Source organism: Hypanus sabinus, chromosome 24, assembly GCF_030144855.1.
Source record: "Hypanus sabinus isolate sHypSab1 chromosome 24, sHypSab1.hap1, whole genome shotgun sequence".
NCBI lineage: Eukaryota > Metazoa > Chordata > Chondrichthyes > Myliobatiformes > Dasyatidae > Hypanus > Hypanus sabinus.
This window is the reverse complement of record NC_082729.1, coordinates 2,524,266-2,541,154: the sequence shown is the minus strand read 5'-3', so window position 1 is coordinate 2,541,154 and position 16,889 is coordinate 2,524,266. Positions and strand designations below refer to the sequence as shown.

General features: G+C 44.8%; 1 protein-coding gene across 1 annotated transcript in view; it reads left to right on the top strand.

The window, feature by feature from the left end:
• The window catches only part of myom3 (myomesin 3), a 121,695-nt gene that overhangs the window by 84,468 nt on the left and 20,338 nt on the right, over positions 1–16,889 (top strand). The window contains exons 24-26 of the mRNA XM_059949160.1: positions 5,590–5,726; positions 11,052–11,196; positions 13,313–13,372. Of these exons, the coding sequence (XP_059805143.1) occupies positions 5,590–5,726; positions 11,052–11,196; positions 13,313–13,372 (342 nt within the window). The remainder of the gene's footprint in view (positions 1–5,589; positions 5,727–11,051; positions 11,197–13,312; positions 13,373–16,889) is intronic.

Sequence of the window (16,889 nt, the reverse complement as noted above, 5' to 3'; positions counted from 1 at the left end):
GTGTCACCTATTATACGTAATTAATATCTCTTCAAGTATGTCTCAGTTACTGATCCGTTATGTTACACAGTGGCACTCTGTAGGTCAATGGTTGAATTTATTAAAAGAGTATGTATACAATCTGAAATTCTTATTCTTCACAGACATCAACGAAACAAAAAAATTAACCCAAACAACGAATGACAGAAAAATATCTGAAACACAGTCACAGGAAAGCAACATCCATCATCAGAGATCCTCACCACCCAGGTCATGCTCTCTTCTCGCTGCTGCCACCTGGTAGAAGGTACAGGAGCCTCAGGACTCGCACCACCAAGTACAAGAACAAGTACTACCCCTCAACCATCCAGCTTCTGAACAAAAGGGGTTAACTATATTCACCTGCCCATCCATTGAGATGTTTCCACAATCAATAATCTCACTTTAAAGGCTCTTTATCTTGGTATCTCGTGCTCTCATTATTTATTGCTATATATTTATATTTGCATTTGCACAGTTTGTCATCTTCTGCACTCTGGTTATCTTTCACTGATCCTGTTATAGTTACTATCCCATATATTTGCAGAGTATGCCCGCAGGAAAATGAGACTCAGGGTTGTATGTGGTGACGTAGATGTACTTTGATAATAAAATTTGCTTTGCCCTTTGAACGTCAGAAGCCCAAAGCCATTCTAGGCAATGTTCAGAATAGGAATTGGCAAATTTCAGTGGGTGCGGTGGCATGTGCACCCTTGAGCCATTCGCAGAAACGTCAGAAGCCCAAAGCCATTCTAGGCAATGTTGGCAGAGTTGCCTTTCCAGTCCAGCCTGACTGACAAGGTGTCAAAAAGATCTCATCCTGAAATAGAACAATGCCCCAGGAGCAGAGGAGGGACACTTGAGGGTGTTAGGTACCTGTAGGCATGAAGATCAAGCATAGAATTGTTGGCACCACTTGGAACTTACTGAGTGACTCTAAAGTGTTGATAAGGAATGCCAAGGTTCAAAGTAATTGTATTATCAAAGTATATATAATGTATGTCACCATATTGATCCCTGAAATTCATTTTCTTGCAGACATTTACAGGAAAGTAAAGAAATACAATAGGATTTATGAAAAACTATAGATAAACAAAGACTAACAAACAACCAATGGGCAAAAGAAGATAAATTGTGCAAATAATCAAATAAATAATACTGAGAACATGGGTCGCAGTGTCCTTGAACGTGAGGCGATAGTTCAGCACTGAGATGAGTGAAGTTATTCACACTGGTTCAGGAGCCTGATGGTTGTGGGATAATAACTGTTCCTGAACATGGTGGTGTGGGGCCTAAGGCTCATTGTGATGAGTGAAGTTATCCACACTGGTTCAGGAGCCTGATGATTGTAGGGTAGTAACTGTTCTGAACCTGGCGGTGTGGGGCCTAAGGCTCCTGTACTTCCTTCCTATTGGCAGTAGCGAGAAAACTGCATGGCCTGGATGGAGGGTGTCCTTGACGGGGGTGCTGCTTTCTTATGGTAACACTCCTTGTAGATGTGCCCAGTGGTGGGGAGGGTTTTCCCTCTGATGGGCTGGGCTGTATCCAGCACTTTCTGTAAACTTTTCTGTTGGGTATTGGTGTTTCTGTACCAGGCTCTGCTACAACCAGTCAGCAACACAACACAAGAAAATCTGTAGATGCTGGAAATCCAAACAACACACACAAAATGCTGGAGGGATTGAGCGTGCCAGGCAGCATCTATGGAAAAGATTAAGTTGTCGACATTTTGGGCCGAGATCCTTCAACAGGACTGGGTCCTGAAGAAGTGCCTTTGCACAAAATGTCGACTGTTTTATCTTTTCCAAAGATGCTGCCTGGCATGTTGAGTCCCTCCAGCATTTTGTGTGTGTTGATCTAATATACACCATTAGGCCAATTGGAACGTTAAATCCCAGTGATCCTGATAGCTGGTCAGCCAGTTGAGTTTTACCTCACAGAGTATAGCATTACCAGAACTGATCACGAATCATCTTTCTGGGTGTTTCACAAACAGAGTAACCTCCAACCGCAGACACGCCAGTTCATTCTGTTTACTGTATTTTGTCCTTTATCAATGCAACATTACTAAACCTCACAGCCTAGAACTTCGGCCAGGAAGTGATAGTGTTTCTCCCAACAAGCTTGCAAGTTGTTATTATCTTCTGGGAATTTTGTTACTGGCTTATTGAAACTGTATATAAAACCAAGGTCGTAATGTTAAAGCTTTATAAAGCACTGGTGAGGCCTCACTCTGAGTACAGAGAGCAGTTTCAGACTCCTTATCGAAGATGTTGGGGAAGGTTTAAAGGAGGATCACAACAGTGATTCCGGCAATGAAAGGCTTGTCACATGAAGAGTGTTTGATGACTCTGGGCCTCTACTCTCAGATATTCAGCAGAATGAGGTGGGATCTCATTGAAGGGCATCCATTTAGAATGGAGATGAAGAGGAGTTTCTGTAGACAGAGAGTGGTGAATCTGTGAAATTTATTGCCACAGGCAGCTGTGGAGGCCAAGTCATTGTGTATATTTAATGCAGAGGTCGATAGATTCTTGATTAGTTAGGTCATGAAGGGATACAGGGTAAGGCAGGAGATTGGGACTGAGAGGAAAATGAATCAGCCACGATGGAATGACAGAGCAGACTCGATGGGCCAAATGGCCTAATTCTGCTCCTTATGGCCTTATGGAAACGGTGACCTGTCGAGCCAGCCCCTGAAACAGGTGCCAACCCGCTTGCATTTGCAAATGAAGGACAGAGGTCCATTGTGGGCACTCCGATGCAAGACTGGTTCTCTTGAGACAGCGATGAAGAGTGTCTCTCACATTCCAGTCTCTGAAGTCCGCGTCTACCAGGCAACGGGCCATCCTGAGACGCTGGGCTGCATTTCCATAGTGGAAGCATACTCTAACCCCATGGATGTCGGTAGCGGAGAGTCGGAGTGTTTCCAAACATAAGCAAGGAGCGTTCGATTGGATGACGGCTGTGTGATGTATATACAGAATTCTGTAGAGAGTGTGGACTTCCTGTGTAATCCCCCCCACCCCCAGACTTGTAGATTTCCATATGTATACAGAATTGTGTTTAAATATTAGCTTTAGTTTTCACATGAACATCAGATCAGTAAAGCCTACAATGAATTACGTGACCAACGTCAATGACCAACACAGCATGAAACTGTACTGGGGGCAGCCCGCAGGTGTCACCCTGCTTCCAGTGCCGACATAACACACCCACAGCCTGTTCCTCTTTGGAATGTGCAAAGTGTCATGGAGTATCCTGGAGTTAAGGGTGTAGAGCAAAATATTATCTTCAGCAACCAATCTTTAGACCTGAATGTGGATTGTAGATTAAATTTAAAATGCATTTCTGGCCAATAGTTTTCCTAGAGCTGTGGACATCAGTTAATTGAAAACCAGACGCGGCTGATAAATATTCATTTTGGGTGTCTGAAGGAGGTGAGGAATTATATTTAATTCAAAGGAAGCTTGGTAACTCCATTGTAACGAGATCTTCAGTGTATAAAATGTCATGCGATATTGAGTCAGGCAAGTCTTGTTCTCTGAGAGTGACTCATTTTGTTGATGAAACTCCACCAGCTTCAGGGTCTCTCTGGTGACTTTGTTCACGTTACAACAAGAGGAGATCGGAGCACCTCGGGGAAACTCATGCTGGAGGATGCACACCGGCAGGGCGTGTACCCCGATGATGATCAGTGCCACTGTAGAACATTACACCAGCTGTTACACTACCACGCTCAGTCTATGTAAATAAACCACCACTTCCTTGATCTTTATTACTGAGATCTGTGCATACTTAAAGCACCACAGACCCAGGTGTAACCCTCAATCATGGTTCATGACAGTTATACAAGAGCACCCTAACCATCTCAGTTTCCTTCCAAAACTGTCCTTATTTAAATAATTACTTCGTTATGCAACAGAGCGATACAAGATTAGAGAGTGTTCTCTACTAGTAGCCTAGATATCTTAATTCCTAACCTGGTAATTTTCGTAAAAGCTGTTAAGATGCATTTAATAGGTCACATTTGTCTATTATGAAGTTTTAGTTAATCTTATTAGGTGTGAATAGTAAATTGTCACATTGAGATAGATATAGGTAGATTGATTGCTTGTCATGGATAGATGGGCTGAAGGGCCTGTTTCTGTGTAATGTTCTGTGACTCTGTGACTTTATGGTGGTTATCCGTCATGTCCATCAATGACAGGAAACCTGTGCAGGAGAGTTTTTAAGTTGCACTGGGGCAGTTCCACTCTCTCGACCTTCCTCAGAAGTCCAAATCCATTGGTACAAGCATGTGTCACAAGCTGGGCTCTTCCTTGGTTGCAGTGGATGACCATGACATCTTCTGTGCCTTGTCATGCCCTTGGATCTTCACGGAGCATTGCAGAACAGCCTTCCTGGCCGTTGGATCTCACTGTTGATCTCATCTGTCCATTTCTCTGGAGCTGACTTCACACGCTAGGAGCCCTTGTCTCACCAGGGTATGAAGCCCACCAGCTACCCTCACCTGGACACCCCATATACCCCAATGTCTACCATTTGTGTGATATTCCTACAAACTAAAGTACACCTTCTGATTTTTGCCGTTTCCTATGCAGAACATTAGCAGAGTGCCCCCAATGTGACTTTGCAATTCTCCATAAATAATGTGGGTAGCCAAGGGACTTTTGTCCCCCTTTCATCATTCACTTGAAAGAGATATTAATAATATCTCAATATTAAGATCTTCTCCTTTCAAGTATCACAGGATAGAGGAACAATATTCAGATCTGATGCTTTTTCTCTGATCTGAAACTGTGGCCTTCCCCAGCTGCTCCTGGCTTTGTGTCCAAGGACTCACTTTTGTTCTAAATGCTACTTCCTTACTTTTATTGTTTGCATGTTTTGTTTCTTCTCTCTCTCTGTGTTGGGTGTTTGTCAGTCTTTTTTTAAAGGGTTCTTTTGGGTTTCTTGTTTGTGGCTGCCTGTTAGGAGACGAATCTCAAGCTTGAATAATGTAATCATACTTTGATAGTAAATGCACTTAGAACTTTGAAATTAAACTTTTAATTTACATCTGAAAATTGTCATAAATAGCAAACAATGTTCGCGTTTCCTCGAGTTCTGTCCACCTATAGAAATTATTCCTTGTGACTCAGTGCTGAATACAAATCCAACATACTTGCAAACCTACATTGTGAGTTACATTACAGGCATCCATCATCATTATGTGCCGTGTTGTATGATGTGGGTGATCATGACTTTAATCTGAGAGGTTCTATAAGCTCTTCAAAACTTTTGCCTGTCCATCCCTTGTGATGTCGACTGTGACTTTTTCTTCCATCAATTTTTCCCGTCAATGCAAGATGTTCGAGCTTCCCTTTCCTCAGTACATGTCCCAGAAATTACAGCTGCCATTTCCAGCTGACTACTAATTACAGGTAGCCAACAGATTGTAAATACACCCATGCAAACAATGGTTATGTAACTGAATTGGAGTCTTTGGGTGTTTCTTGCCATCTGAAATAGTTATTTGTTTGATTACACACTAAGTATTGTCGACATAACATGCTGGGTTATTTTCAGTAATTAATGTGAAGACTGACTGGGTCGTGGAACCGCTTGAGAAGGGAACCGTTCGACTTTGGCTGCAGGTGGAGAGTTTGACTCCTGCCGCACAGTTACGATTCATCTTCAATGAAAAGGAAATTTCAAGTACACCGGTAACCCTTTACTGTTCAGAAATCCTTCTTCTAATTCATTCAGAGTGTGTTGGAGCCTGAATCAGAAAGAGACCTGTATAAATGTCTGTCTGTCTGCCTGTCTATCTGTTTACTTATATACTCACAATTTTTCTATTATTTATTGAGATACAGTGAGGAATAGGCCTTTCAAGCTGCACCGTCCAACAAGCTACCTGTTTAACCCAAGACTAATCACAATTTACAATTAAATCAATTAACCTATTTATAGGTACGTCTTTGACTGTGGGAGGAAACCAGAGCACCCAGAGGAATCGGACATGGTCAGAGGGAGAATGTACAAGTACCTTAAAGGCAGTGATGGGAATTGAACCTGGGTTGCCTGTATTGTAAAGTGTTGTGCTAACCACTACGCTACCATGCCTCCCCAATTATCACTGACATGCAGTATGTTGTGAAATTTGTTGTTTTCTGACAGCAGTACAGAGCAAGATGACAATTCACAAGACAAACATACACTCTGTGTGTGTGGTCTACATGATGTAACTCTATTGTGGTTGCCCATCATGTCGGACATTGACAGGTGACCTGTGTTTTTAAAGTGGAAAAGCCGTTGCACTGGGGCAGTTCCAGAAGTCCATGTCCACAAGCATCACAAACTGGGGTCTCCCTTGGTTGCAGTGGATGGCCATAATGTTTTCTCTGCCTTGTCACTCCCTTCGCTCCCTATGGAGCGTTTCAGAACTGCCTTCCTGGCCGTTGGATCTCACTGTCAATCCCCTTCACCCAGTCTGGCAGAGCTGACTTCATATGCTAGGACAGGCATGTCCCTATCTCACTGGAGTACAAAACCATGGGCTACCCTCACTTGGTTTAGCCTGCCTGTCAAAGCATTTACCGGAGTGTGGGCTGCTGTCAATATAACCCTATGTAATAAAATAGATAGTGCAAACCAAAGAGCAAAATTAGTGAGGTTGTGTTCATGGGTTCATTGCCCACTCAGAAATCTGATGGCAGAGGGGAAGAAGCTGTTCCTAAACTGTTTTGAGTGTGTGTCTTCAGGCTCCTGTCCCTCCTCTCTGATGGTAGTAATGAGAAGAGGGGTCTTCAGGCTCCTGTACCCCCTCCCTGATGGTAGTAATGAGAAGAGGGGTCTTCAGGCTCCTGTACCTCCTCGTCGATGGTATAATGAGAAGAGGGGTCTTCAGGCTCCTGTACCCCCTCCCTGATGGTAGTAATGAGAGAAGAGGTCTTCAGGCTCCTGTACCCTCTCCCTGATGGTAGTAATGAGAAGAGGGGTCTTCAGGCTCCTGTACTTCCTTCCTGATGGTAGTAATGAGAAGAGGGGTCTTCAGGCTCCTGTACCCCCTCCCTGATGGTAGTAATGAGAAGAGGGGTCTTCAGGCTCCTGTACCTCCTCATCGATGGTAGTAATGAAAAGAGGGGTCTTCAGGCTCCTGTACCTCCTCGTCGATGGTAGTAATGAGAAGAGGGGTCTTCAGGCTCCTGTACCCCCTCCCTGATGGTAGTAATGAGAAGAGGGGTCTTCAGGCTCCTGTACCCCCTCCCTGATGGTAGTAATGAAAAGAGGGGTCTTCAGGCTCCTGTACCCCCTCCCTGATGGTAGTAATGAGAAGAGGGGTCTTCAGGCTCCTGTACCTCCTCGTCGATGGTAGTAATGAGAAGAGGGGTCTTCAGGCTCCTGTACCCCCTCCCTGATGGTAGTAATGAGAAGAGGGGTCTTCAGGCTCCTGTACCTCCTCCCTGATGGTAGTAATGAGAAGAGGGGTCTTCAGTCTCCTGTCCCTCCTCCCTGATGGTAGTAATGAGAAGAGGGGTCTTCAGGCTCCTGTCCCTCCTCCCTGATGGTAGTAATGAGAAGAAGGCATGTCCTAGGTGATGGGAGTTCTTCATAACAGAAACTGCCTTTCTGAAGTATTGCCGTTTGAAGATGTCCTTGGTGATGGGAGGCTCGTCCCCATGGTGGAGCTGGTTGAGTTTTCAAACCCTTTCCACCCCTCTTTTCCCAATCCTGTGCAGTGGCCCCTCCATACTAGATGGTGATGCAACCACTTAGAATGCTTCCACAGTACATCTGTAGGAACGTGCAGGAGTCTTTGATGACATACTGTATTTAATTTCACTGAATTAGCATCGTAGAGCTTTTGATTTAGAAATTCATGATATAGAATAAAGTGACTGATCTATTGATGGCTGATATGAAGTTATTGGTCTTGTCCCTCCATTTAGTCTGTAACTGTTCATCTCAGATCCCTTTAAGAGCGGTGAGAATTTTAGTCTCTATCCTCCTCACAGGGAGGTGAGCTCGAGACCACCGATGGGTTACCTTCAGACCACGAGACAGTTTCTGCAAGTAACTAATCCCTCCAGTCCAGTTTATCGAGGTTGGGGAGGGGGTGGTGTAATCAAACGCACATATCGTCTCTGTACTGAACTTCAGCTTGCCACTCTGCGAGGCTTATTCATCTCTGCACCCAACGGAGGCCGTGGCCAGCAAATGACAGGCTTCTGTGCAATCGGCTTTGTGAACTTTGCTGTCTGCTTACTTTTATTGTTTGCACGATTTGTGCCTGTCTCGCTGCTGTTGACAGTTTGCATTTGTTTTAATGGATTCTATTGTTCCTTTGCTCTGTGGCTGAATCTCAGGGTTGTATATAGTATATGTACTTTGATAAACTTTGCACTTTGAACAGGTGGCAGGACAACCTACCGATAGGCAGCAAGGGAAAATTAACCAGGGTTGTTTCTCAGCAGGTGTTACTAGCTAGTATGGTTCAGTGCAGATAGTGAGTAAGGGACTGTCCTCAGCTGTGGATGGGGGAGATACCCAACACTCACTCATTAGATTGTGGTATACAAGGAATCTCCAGATACCACGGTAGGTGGTAATGTGTTTAACAGGTGTGCTGGCAGCTACAGGAGCGATGGGGAAGAGATCAGCACAAAAAAAAACAGAACTGATTACAAACAGAACTGGCCTGAGAGTTTGAGGGGAAGTTGTGAATAGGACAGACTACAAGCCGTTGATCAAGAGGTTGGTGCGAGACACAACTGTGTTCATTCATGCAGAAATGTATCAAAAGATGAGAACATAGTAGATCACAGGCCTCCATAGAGTTGAGAGGATGTTTCTATGGTGGGGTTTAATGTAGAGGCAGATTCAAGGATCAGATGCGGATTGTGAATGGGCACATTAACTATTATTTTAAAATAAACACTGAAACACTAAATAAGCCTTTAGCTTATTTAGCATCTAGCTAAATAAGCCTTTGTCTACTTTGTTCATCTACAGTGAACTCTGAGAGCTGCTGCTGCCATCACTGTCAGATCTGCAGTTCTGGGGAGAATGATACCCTCCGTCAGTTAATCTTCCTGCACATTGAAGGTGTTAAGTATTTCGGTAGGCAGTAAGAGGTGGAGGTGGTTCAGGACCTGAATGGAGCAGGGAAACAAGGAGATTCTTCCTTCAGCAATCACTTGGATGAGTTGTGAAAGTAACTGCACACAGACAGGCGAGCACAGTTAAACTTAACCAGGTGAATTTGGGCACAATCAGAGGAATGAAAGGTAGAGGGAAAGAAAGAGAGGGTGAAATGCTCAAAACTTTTCACCAGTTACAAGAGTTTAAGTTCAAAGTTCATTTTATTGTCATTCAGCCATGCACACGTACACCACTAAATAAAACAAGATATTAAGAGGAATAGACAGAGTGCACGGCCAGCGCCACTTTCCCAGGGCACCACTGCTGAATACAAGAGGACATGAAGTTCAAGGGGGATATTAGAGGAATGTTTTTCACTCAGAGAGGGTTGGTGCATGGAATGCACTGCCTGAGTCAGTGGTGGAGGCAAATACATTAGTGAAATTTTAGAGACTATTAGACAGGTATAGAGAGGAATTTAAGGTGAGGGGATATATGGGAGGCAGAGTTTAAAGGTTGGCACAACATTGTGGGCTGAAGGGCCTGTACTGTGTTGTACTATTCTATGTTCTAAAACAATATTCCTCAGGACCAAGGTTCACAACACAGTAAATATAAGCAACACAAGCAAAATGCTGGAGGAACTCAGCAGGTCAGGCAGCATCTGTGGAAATGAATAAACAGTCAGTGCTTCAGGCTGAGACTCTTCATCCGGATGTCCTGACAAAGGCTATTAGATTGGTCCAATCTAACCACCACAGTCAGCCTGCACATGGTCCAAATCACTCCATTCCCTGACTGAACATGGGTTTGTCTCATCTTCTACCTGACAGCCCATTAAGGGCATACAGCTTAGGGCATTCAGAGTTCAATCTGTAAGGAGTCTGTACGTCCTCCGCAGGGCATACGGGGATTTTCCCCGACTGCTCCAGTTTCCTCCCACAGTCCAAATATGCACCGGGTAGGTTAATTGGACAGTGTAAACTGTCCTGTGATTAGGTTAGGGTTAATCAGGTTTGTCAGGGGTTGCTGTGCGGCTTGGCTCGAAGAACCAAAAGGACCAACTCTGTACTCTATTGCTAAATAAAAATAAATCAAATTAAAGATTGGCTTTATTAGTCTTTCTCCGGTTTCCACCCACAGTCCAAAGACGTACGGATTAGTAGGTTAATTGGTCGGTGTAAATTGGCCTGTGATCAGGCTAGGGTTAAATTGGGGGGTTTACTGGGTGGTGGGGCTCAAAAGGCCAGAGAGGCCTACTCCGCATTGTATAAATAAACAGGGACATCCACGCACCATCAGTCTACAGGCTATGTATGTCATGGGCCAGAGCTATGTCGTTTTGTGACTGTATTTGTTTCTGCTATTGTAACTATATATGCTGTCTGTGCTGTGCGCTGTTGGAACTACGTATCGCACCTTGGCCCTGGAGGAATGCCATTTCATTTGGCTGCCTTTAAGTGCAGGATTGAATGACAACTAAACTTGAACTTGAACTAGCTCACTGCTTTTTTATTTTTGCACTACTTATTTAGGTATTTAATACTTACTGCAATTCATGCTTTCCTCTGTTACTGTGTATTACAATGAACTGCTGCCACAAAGACAACAAACCACAAGATCCGCTGATGATATTAACATGATTCTGAATTCTGAAAAGTGTTGCTGTGCTTCTGGCACTAAAATAGCATGCCCACAACTCACTGATGCTAACCCAGATGTCTTTTGGAAGGTGGGAGGAAATCAGAACACCCAGAAGAAACCCACGCAGTCATACAGAGAGAATGTGCAAACTCCTTACAGACAGCGGCAGGAATTAAACCTTGATCACCAGCACTGTGATGGTGTTACACTAACCTCTATGCTAAAATACCACCCTGTAAAATTAGTTCTTTTCCACACAGACTCACAAAATCAATTTCGATAAAGCCAGCGGCCTTATAGAAATGATCATTCAAAACTTCACTGAAAAAGACCAAGGCTCTTATACAGCCCAGCTCCGGGATGGGAAAGCTACAGGCCAGTTCACTCTGGTGCTGATTGAAGACAGTAAGTTTTAACACTCGTGTATTGCATGCATCCAGTTACCTGTAACAGTCCCTTCACATTCACCAAAACTCAGTGCTGTGACCCTAGCTCAGAGAAATAATCTTTCCTCCCCTTGGGTCCCATATGCTCAATTCATTGTCAGCCCCATTCCCCACCCCTTCGTGCTGGGCTTAAGGAACATAAAACAGACTAACACAGAAACAGGTCCTTCCAGCCATGATATCTTCTTCTGGGTTATGGGGAGAAGGCAGGAGAATGGGGTTAAGAGGGATAATAAATCAGCCATGATGGAATGGCTGAGCAGATACAATGGGTGAATGGCCTAATTCAGCTTCTATATCTTCTGTTCTGGTACATTCATTCATTTGTTACGTGCCATGTCAACTGATGTGGGCGATCACGGTCTATGACCATGACTGTCCTTGGCAAATTTTTCTACAGAAGTGGTTTGCCATTGCCTTCTTCTGGACAGTGTCTGTACAAGATGGGTGACCCCAGCCATTACCAATACTCATCAGAGATTGTCTGCCTGGTGTCAGTGGTCACATAACCAGGATTTGTGATGTGCACCGGCTGCTCATTCGACCATCCACCACCTGCTCCCATGGTTTCACGTGACCCTGATCGATATATATAAACACATACACACACATATATATACATGCACACACACACTGGTTGATAAACATTCTTCTTCATTTAAATAATTCATAAAATTCATAATTATATGTAGAAGTACATGAATTATATATATCAGGACACTGGTATGTGTGTGCCTCGCTTAAACAAAAAGTTAGACCTGCATTCCTGGATTCCTGTGTCTTCCTCTGAATTAGTTCAATGTTTTTAAGTTAGAAAATATAACATTGGTAATGAGGAAAATGAAGTGCACAACTTATCTCCCAACTCTCTTGTTTCCCTTTGAATTAGCTTTGAAGACACCAAATATAACACCCCCCAATCAACGTACTTATCCAAATTTCGTTGTCCGGATTATCTACAACAGATCTGTATCCCACACTATAAAACAGCCATGATAGAATGGAGGAACAGACATGATGGGCCGAGTGGCCTAATTCTGCTCCAATGTCTAATGATCTTGTCGTATCATTGGACGACCTTCTTCACTGTGCACAGCAGCACCAGTTTTTGTGTTGTCTGCAGACTTACTAACCAGCCCGTCTACATTTCATTCAGGCCATATGCTCTCGCCACCAATTCCTGCGGAACACCACTGGTCACAAACTTCCAGACCTCATCCTCTGCTGCTCAACAAGTGAATATTTCTGCCTCATTCGTGTACGTGTCATACACGGATAGACATCACAGGGTCACAGAACACCATAACGCAGAACCAGGTCCTTCAGCCCATCTAGCCCATGTTGAACTATCATTCTGCCTCGTCCTATTGACCTGCACCTGGGCCACAGCCCTCCATACCCCTCTTATCCACAAACTTCTCCTAAATGTTGTAATCAAACCCACATCTGTCACTTCCGCTTGCATCTCGTTCCACACTCTCACCATCCTCTTAAACATCTCACCTTTCAACCTTAGCCCATGACCTCCAGTTCTAACCCAACCTGCTTGCATTTAATTTACTATACCCCTCGAAATTTTGTATCCCTCCATCAAATCTCCCCTCATTCTCGAAACTCCAGGGAATAAAATCCTAACCTATTCAATCTTTCCCTGTATATCAGATACTCAGGTCCCGGTGTTAGGGAGTATTATCAGCTTCTCAACCAATTGAATCCAAGTAAGATTTTTATTTTAATTTTTATTTATGGTGTTACAGCGGGGAATAAGCTCTTCAGGCCCAGTGAGCCTTGCCCCCCAGCTATCCCCATTTAACCCTCACCTGATCACAGGACAATTTACAATGACCCATTAACCTACTAACCGGTACGTCTTTGGACCATGGGAGAAAGCCCAAGCACTCGGAGGAAGCCCACACACATGTGGGAAGGAGCGTACAGGAGTTCTCACAGAGAACACGAGGATTGAACTCCAAACTCCGATGTAATAGTGCCACGTTAACTGCTCCTGAAACACCCAGATACCATGAGTTCTTCTTTTAAAATTCATCAGGGTGTCTTGTTCAATTTCCTTTCAGGGTTCCGAGAGATCCTATCTCATTGTGATTTCCAAAGATACGAGTGGAAGAGAAAGCAAGGTAACAAGGTCCACAACGGCCGCCAATTTTATCTGTATGTGGTCACACTGAGGGTGAAGAACCTGGCAAGGTCAGCGGACGTGTGGTCACGGATTTGCAGCGGTTTGTTACAGCTCACGTAGTGGGAGGTGCTGAATAATAATTTTGTATCTACTTTAACCAAGACAAGTGCCTGAAGGAAGGATATTGCTCATCAGATGGTTCTAGTCCGAGCCTAGCTTGGCAATGAAGCAGTAGAAATAACAAACAGAGACTTACAAAATTGCTCTTTGGCCTCAGAAGCTAATTTTTTTACAAATTCTAGGTATTTACTTTAGGAAAAAAGACCTTTTACATCAGCTTCTCTCAGATCTCCCACCAAGGAGATCTGAGAAATGGCAATGAATTCCACCCAGCTTTTCTCTGCCAACATCTGTAACGGGTCTGGAAAGTGGCGTCGGGAAGCACTGTTGGTATAGTTGGAATTTATTCTTAGTCCCCAGAGAGTTTGTTTGGGGCAGTGGGTGGAGGCGAAGGGAGCATAGAACAGTCCAGCACAGTGCAGGCCCTTCAGCCCATGATGTTATTCTGATCTTTTAACCTACCCTAAGATCAATTTAACTCTTCCCTCCTACGTAACCCTCCATTTGTCTCTCATTGATAGTGCTGTGCAAAAGTCTTAGGCACATGTATAGAGCTAGGGCACTTAAGACATGAGCATAGTACTCTATTTGTCAATGTGGAGCGAGTTTGTAAATCTGGCGGGAGCCAAGGATGTTGGGAATAGCAAAAATGGAGTAGCATGGGAAGGGTGTGGGATAGGTGACAGAGAAGGAGTGCCAGGGGTGAGGTTGTGGTGGAGAGGGTGCAGATACATCCCCAGCCCTGAGACACCGGGCAAGGTCAATTGATTCCAAACAATTGGTTTATTGATCATTACAGAATGTCTCTCTGGTGCTTCCTACTCCCTGCTTTCTCTCTTGCCCTTCTCCCAGCCATGATTCCCAAGTGCTACACCTCATCTCTTACCACCATTCAGGGCCCCAAACAGTCCTTTCAGGTGAGGCAATGCTTCACTTATGAGTCTGTTGGGGTGATCTATGGCATCCGGTGCTCCTGGTGCGGCCTCCACTACATCGGCGAGACCCGACGCAGATTGGGGGACCGCTTCATCGAGCATCTACGCTCCGTCCGCCACAACAGACACGATCTCCCGGTTGCCACCCACTTCAACTCTGCTTCACATTCCCATTCGGATATGTCCATACATGGCCTCCTCTACTGACATGATGAGGCCAAACTTCGGTTGGAGGAACAACATCTCATTTACCGTCTGGGTAGTCTCCAGCCCCTTGGTATGAACATCGAATTCTCCAACTTCCGGTAATTCCCTCCCTCTCTCTTCCCCCATCCCACCTTCACTCTGTCTCCTCTTCTAGCTGCCTATCACCTCTCATGGCTCTGCCTTCTTCTACTACCCATAGTCCTTTCCCCTTAGATTCCTTCTTCACCTCTCCTGCCTATCCCCTCCCTGCTTCCCCTCCCCCACCCCTTGATCTTTCCTCTGATTGGTTTTCCACCCTCCCCCCACCTTCTTTATAGGGCCCCTGCCCCGTCCTTCTTTTGTCCTGACGAAGGGTCTCGACCCGAAACATTGACTGCTTCTTTCAATGGATGCTGCCCGACCTGCTGAGTTCATCCAGTTTTTTTGTACGTCTTGATTTCCCCTCTCCCTGCCCCCTTCCCACTCTCAGCCCACAAAAGAGACACATATCAGAATCAGGTTTGTCATCACTCACACATGTCATGAAATTTGTTTTTTTTTTGTGACTGTAATACAGAGCAATACATAAAATTACTACAGTACTGTCTTAGGCACCCTAGCTATATATAGCCTTTTGCACAGTACTGTGTGTGCCTATCTAAGGGCTCTCTTAAATACCCCAAGTGGATCTGCGTCTACCACCAACCCTGGCATGGGTGTCCCACACAGTCACCATTTCATACCAGCCAAAAGCCAGTTGGGCTTCCAACACTCATTGTGGGTCTGGGCTCCCATGAAGAGACATCAACTGGTTCCCTTCCTACAGACAGGATTGGACCCCATGGGGTTTATGATGTGGAAACCAGCAGGTCAGCACAGCATCTGTAGGAAGAGGAACACAGGTAATGTTTCAAGTCAGAGCTCAGAAAGAAGCTCGAAAATCTGCAGACGGTCGGGAGGGTCAGGAAAGCTGTCAGAGACAAGCGTATCGCCCATCCTACAGAGAGAGGGGAGAGAGGGATGGGGAGAGAGGATGGGAGAGAGAGATGGGGAGAGAGGATGGGGAGAGAGGATGGGGAAAGAGAGATGGGGAGAGAGGATGAGGAGAGAGAGATGGGGAGAGAGGATGAGGAGAGAAAGATGTTTAGATTACTTGCGCCTGCAGTTTGTTTGATGATTATTTTCATGGCCTTCATTACTGAATGTTTTAAAATTCTGGATTAATTTAATTGGTGAAGTTTTACTTTCCCTTGTGGTCATGATAGAGTCTGACAGACCTCTGTAGAGTCATAGAGTCATGGAACAGTACAGCACAGAAACAGTCCCTTCAGCCCATCTAGACTGTGCTGAACTATTATTCTACCTACTCCCATCAACCCACATCAGGACCATAGCCCTCTATACCCCTCCCATCCAGGTACTTGTCCAGACTTCTCTTAAATGTTGAAATCAAGCCCTCTTCCCCCACTTCCACTGGCAGCTCATTCCACACACTCGTCACCCTCCGAGTGAAGAAGTTCCTCATCAGGATTCCCTTACATGTTTCACCTTTCATCCTTAACCTATGACCTCTGTAGTTATGGTATCTTCCAACCTCAGTGGAAAAAAGCCTGCTTGCATTTACCCAATCTCTACCCCTCAAAATTTTGTATACCTCTATCAAATCTCCTCTCAACCGCCTACACTGCAGGGGATAAAATCTTGAACTATTCAACCTTTCCCTAGAACTCAGGACTTTAATCCTGACCTTCAGAGATGCTTATCCAAATAGAATATACCGTATCATTCTGAAAAAGGGGGTGCAAGCACTTTGTCCCTGATATGTACACAAACATATTCTGAAATATCCCAAAGCGTGCTTCGGCCAGTGAGGTAGTTCTATTGAACTGTTGCCTGGGGGGGAGTTACTTCACTCAGAGGGAGGTGAGAGAGTGGGACGAGATGTCAGCACAAATGAGGGCTGTGGGTTCCATTTCAACACTTGGGACTTGTTTGATTAAGTAGGTGGATGGGACAGGTATGGTGGGCTATGGTCTAGGTGTGAGCTGATAAGACCAGGCAGAATATTGGTTCAGCATGGACTAGATGGGCAGAAGCGTCTGCTTCTGTGATGTAATCTTCCATGATCTGCTTGGTCCCATCGACCATATCCCACCTCTCACACCACCCCAGCTCCCACCCCTTTGCCGAATCCCTGCCTCTCAACACCACTCCCATTCCCCTGCTGCTTGCCCTCACCTCTTTCTCCAGCTGCAGAAAATCGTCAACACTTCA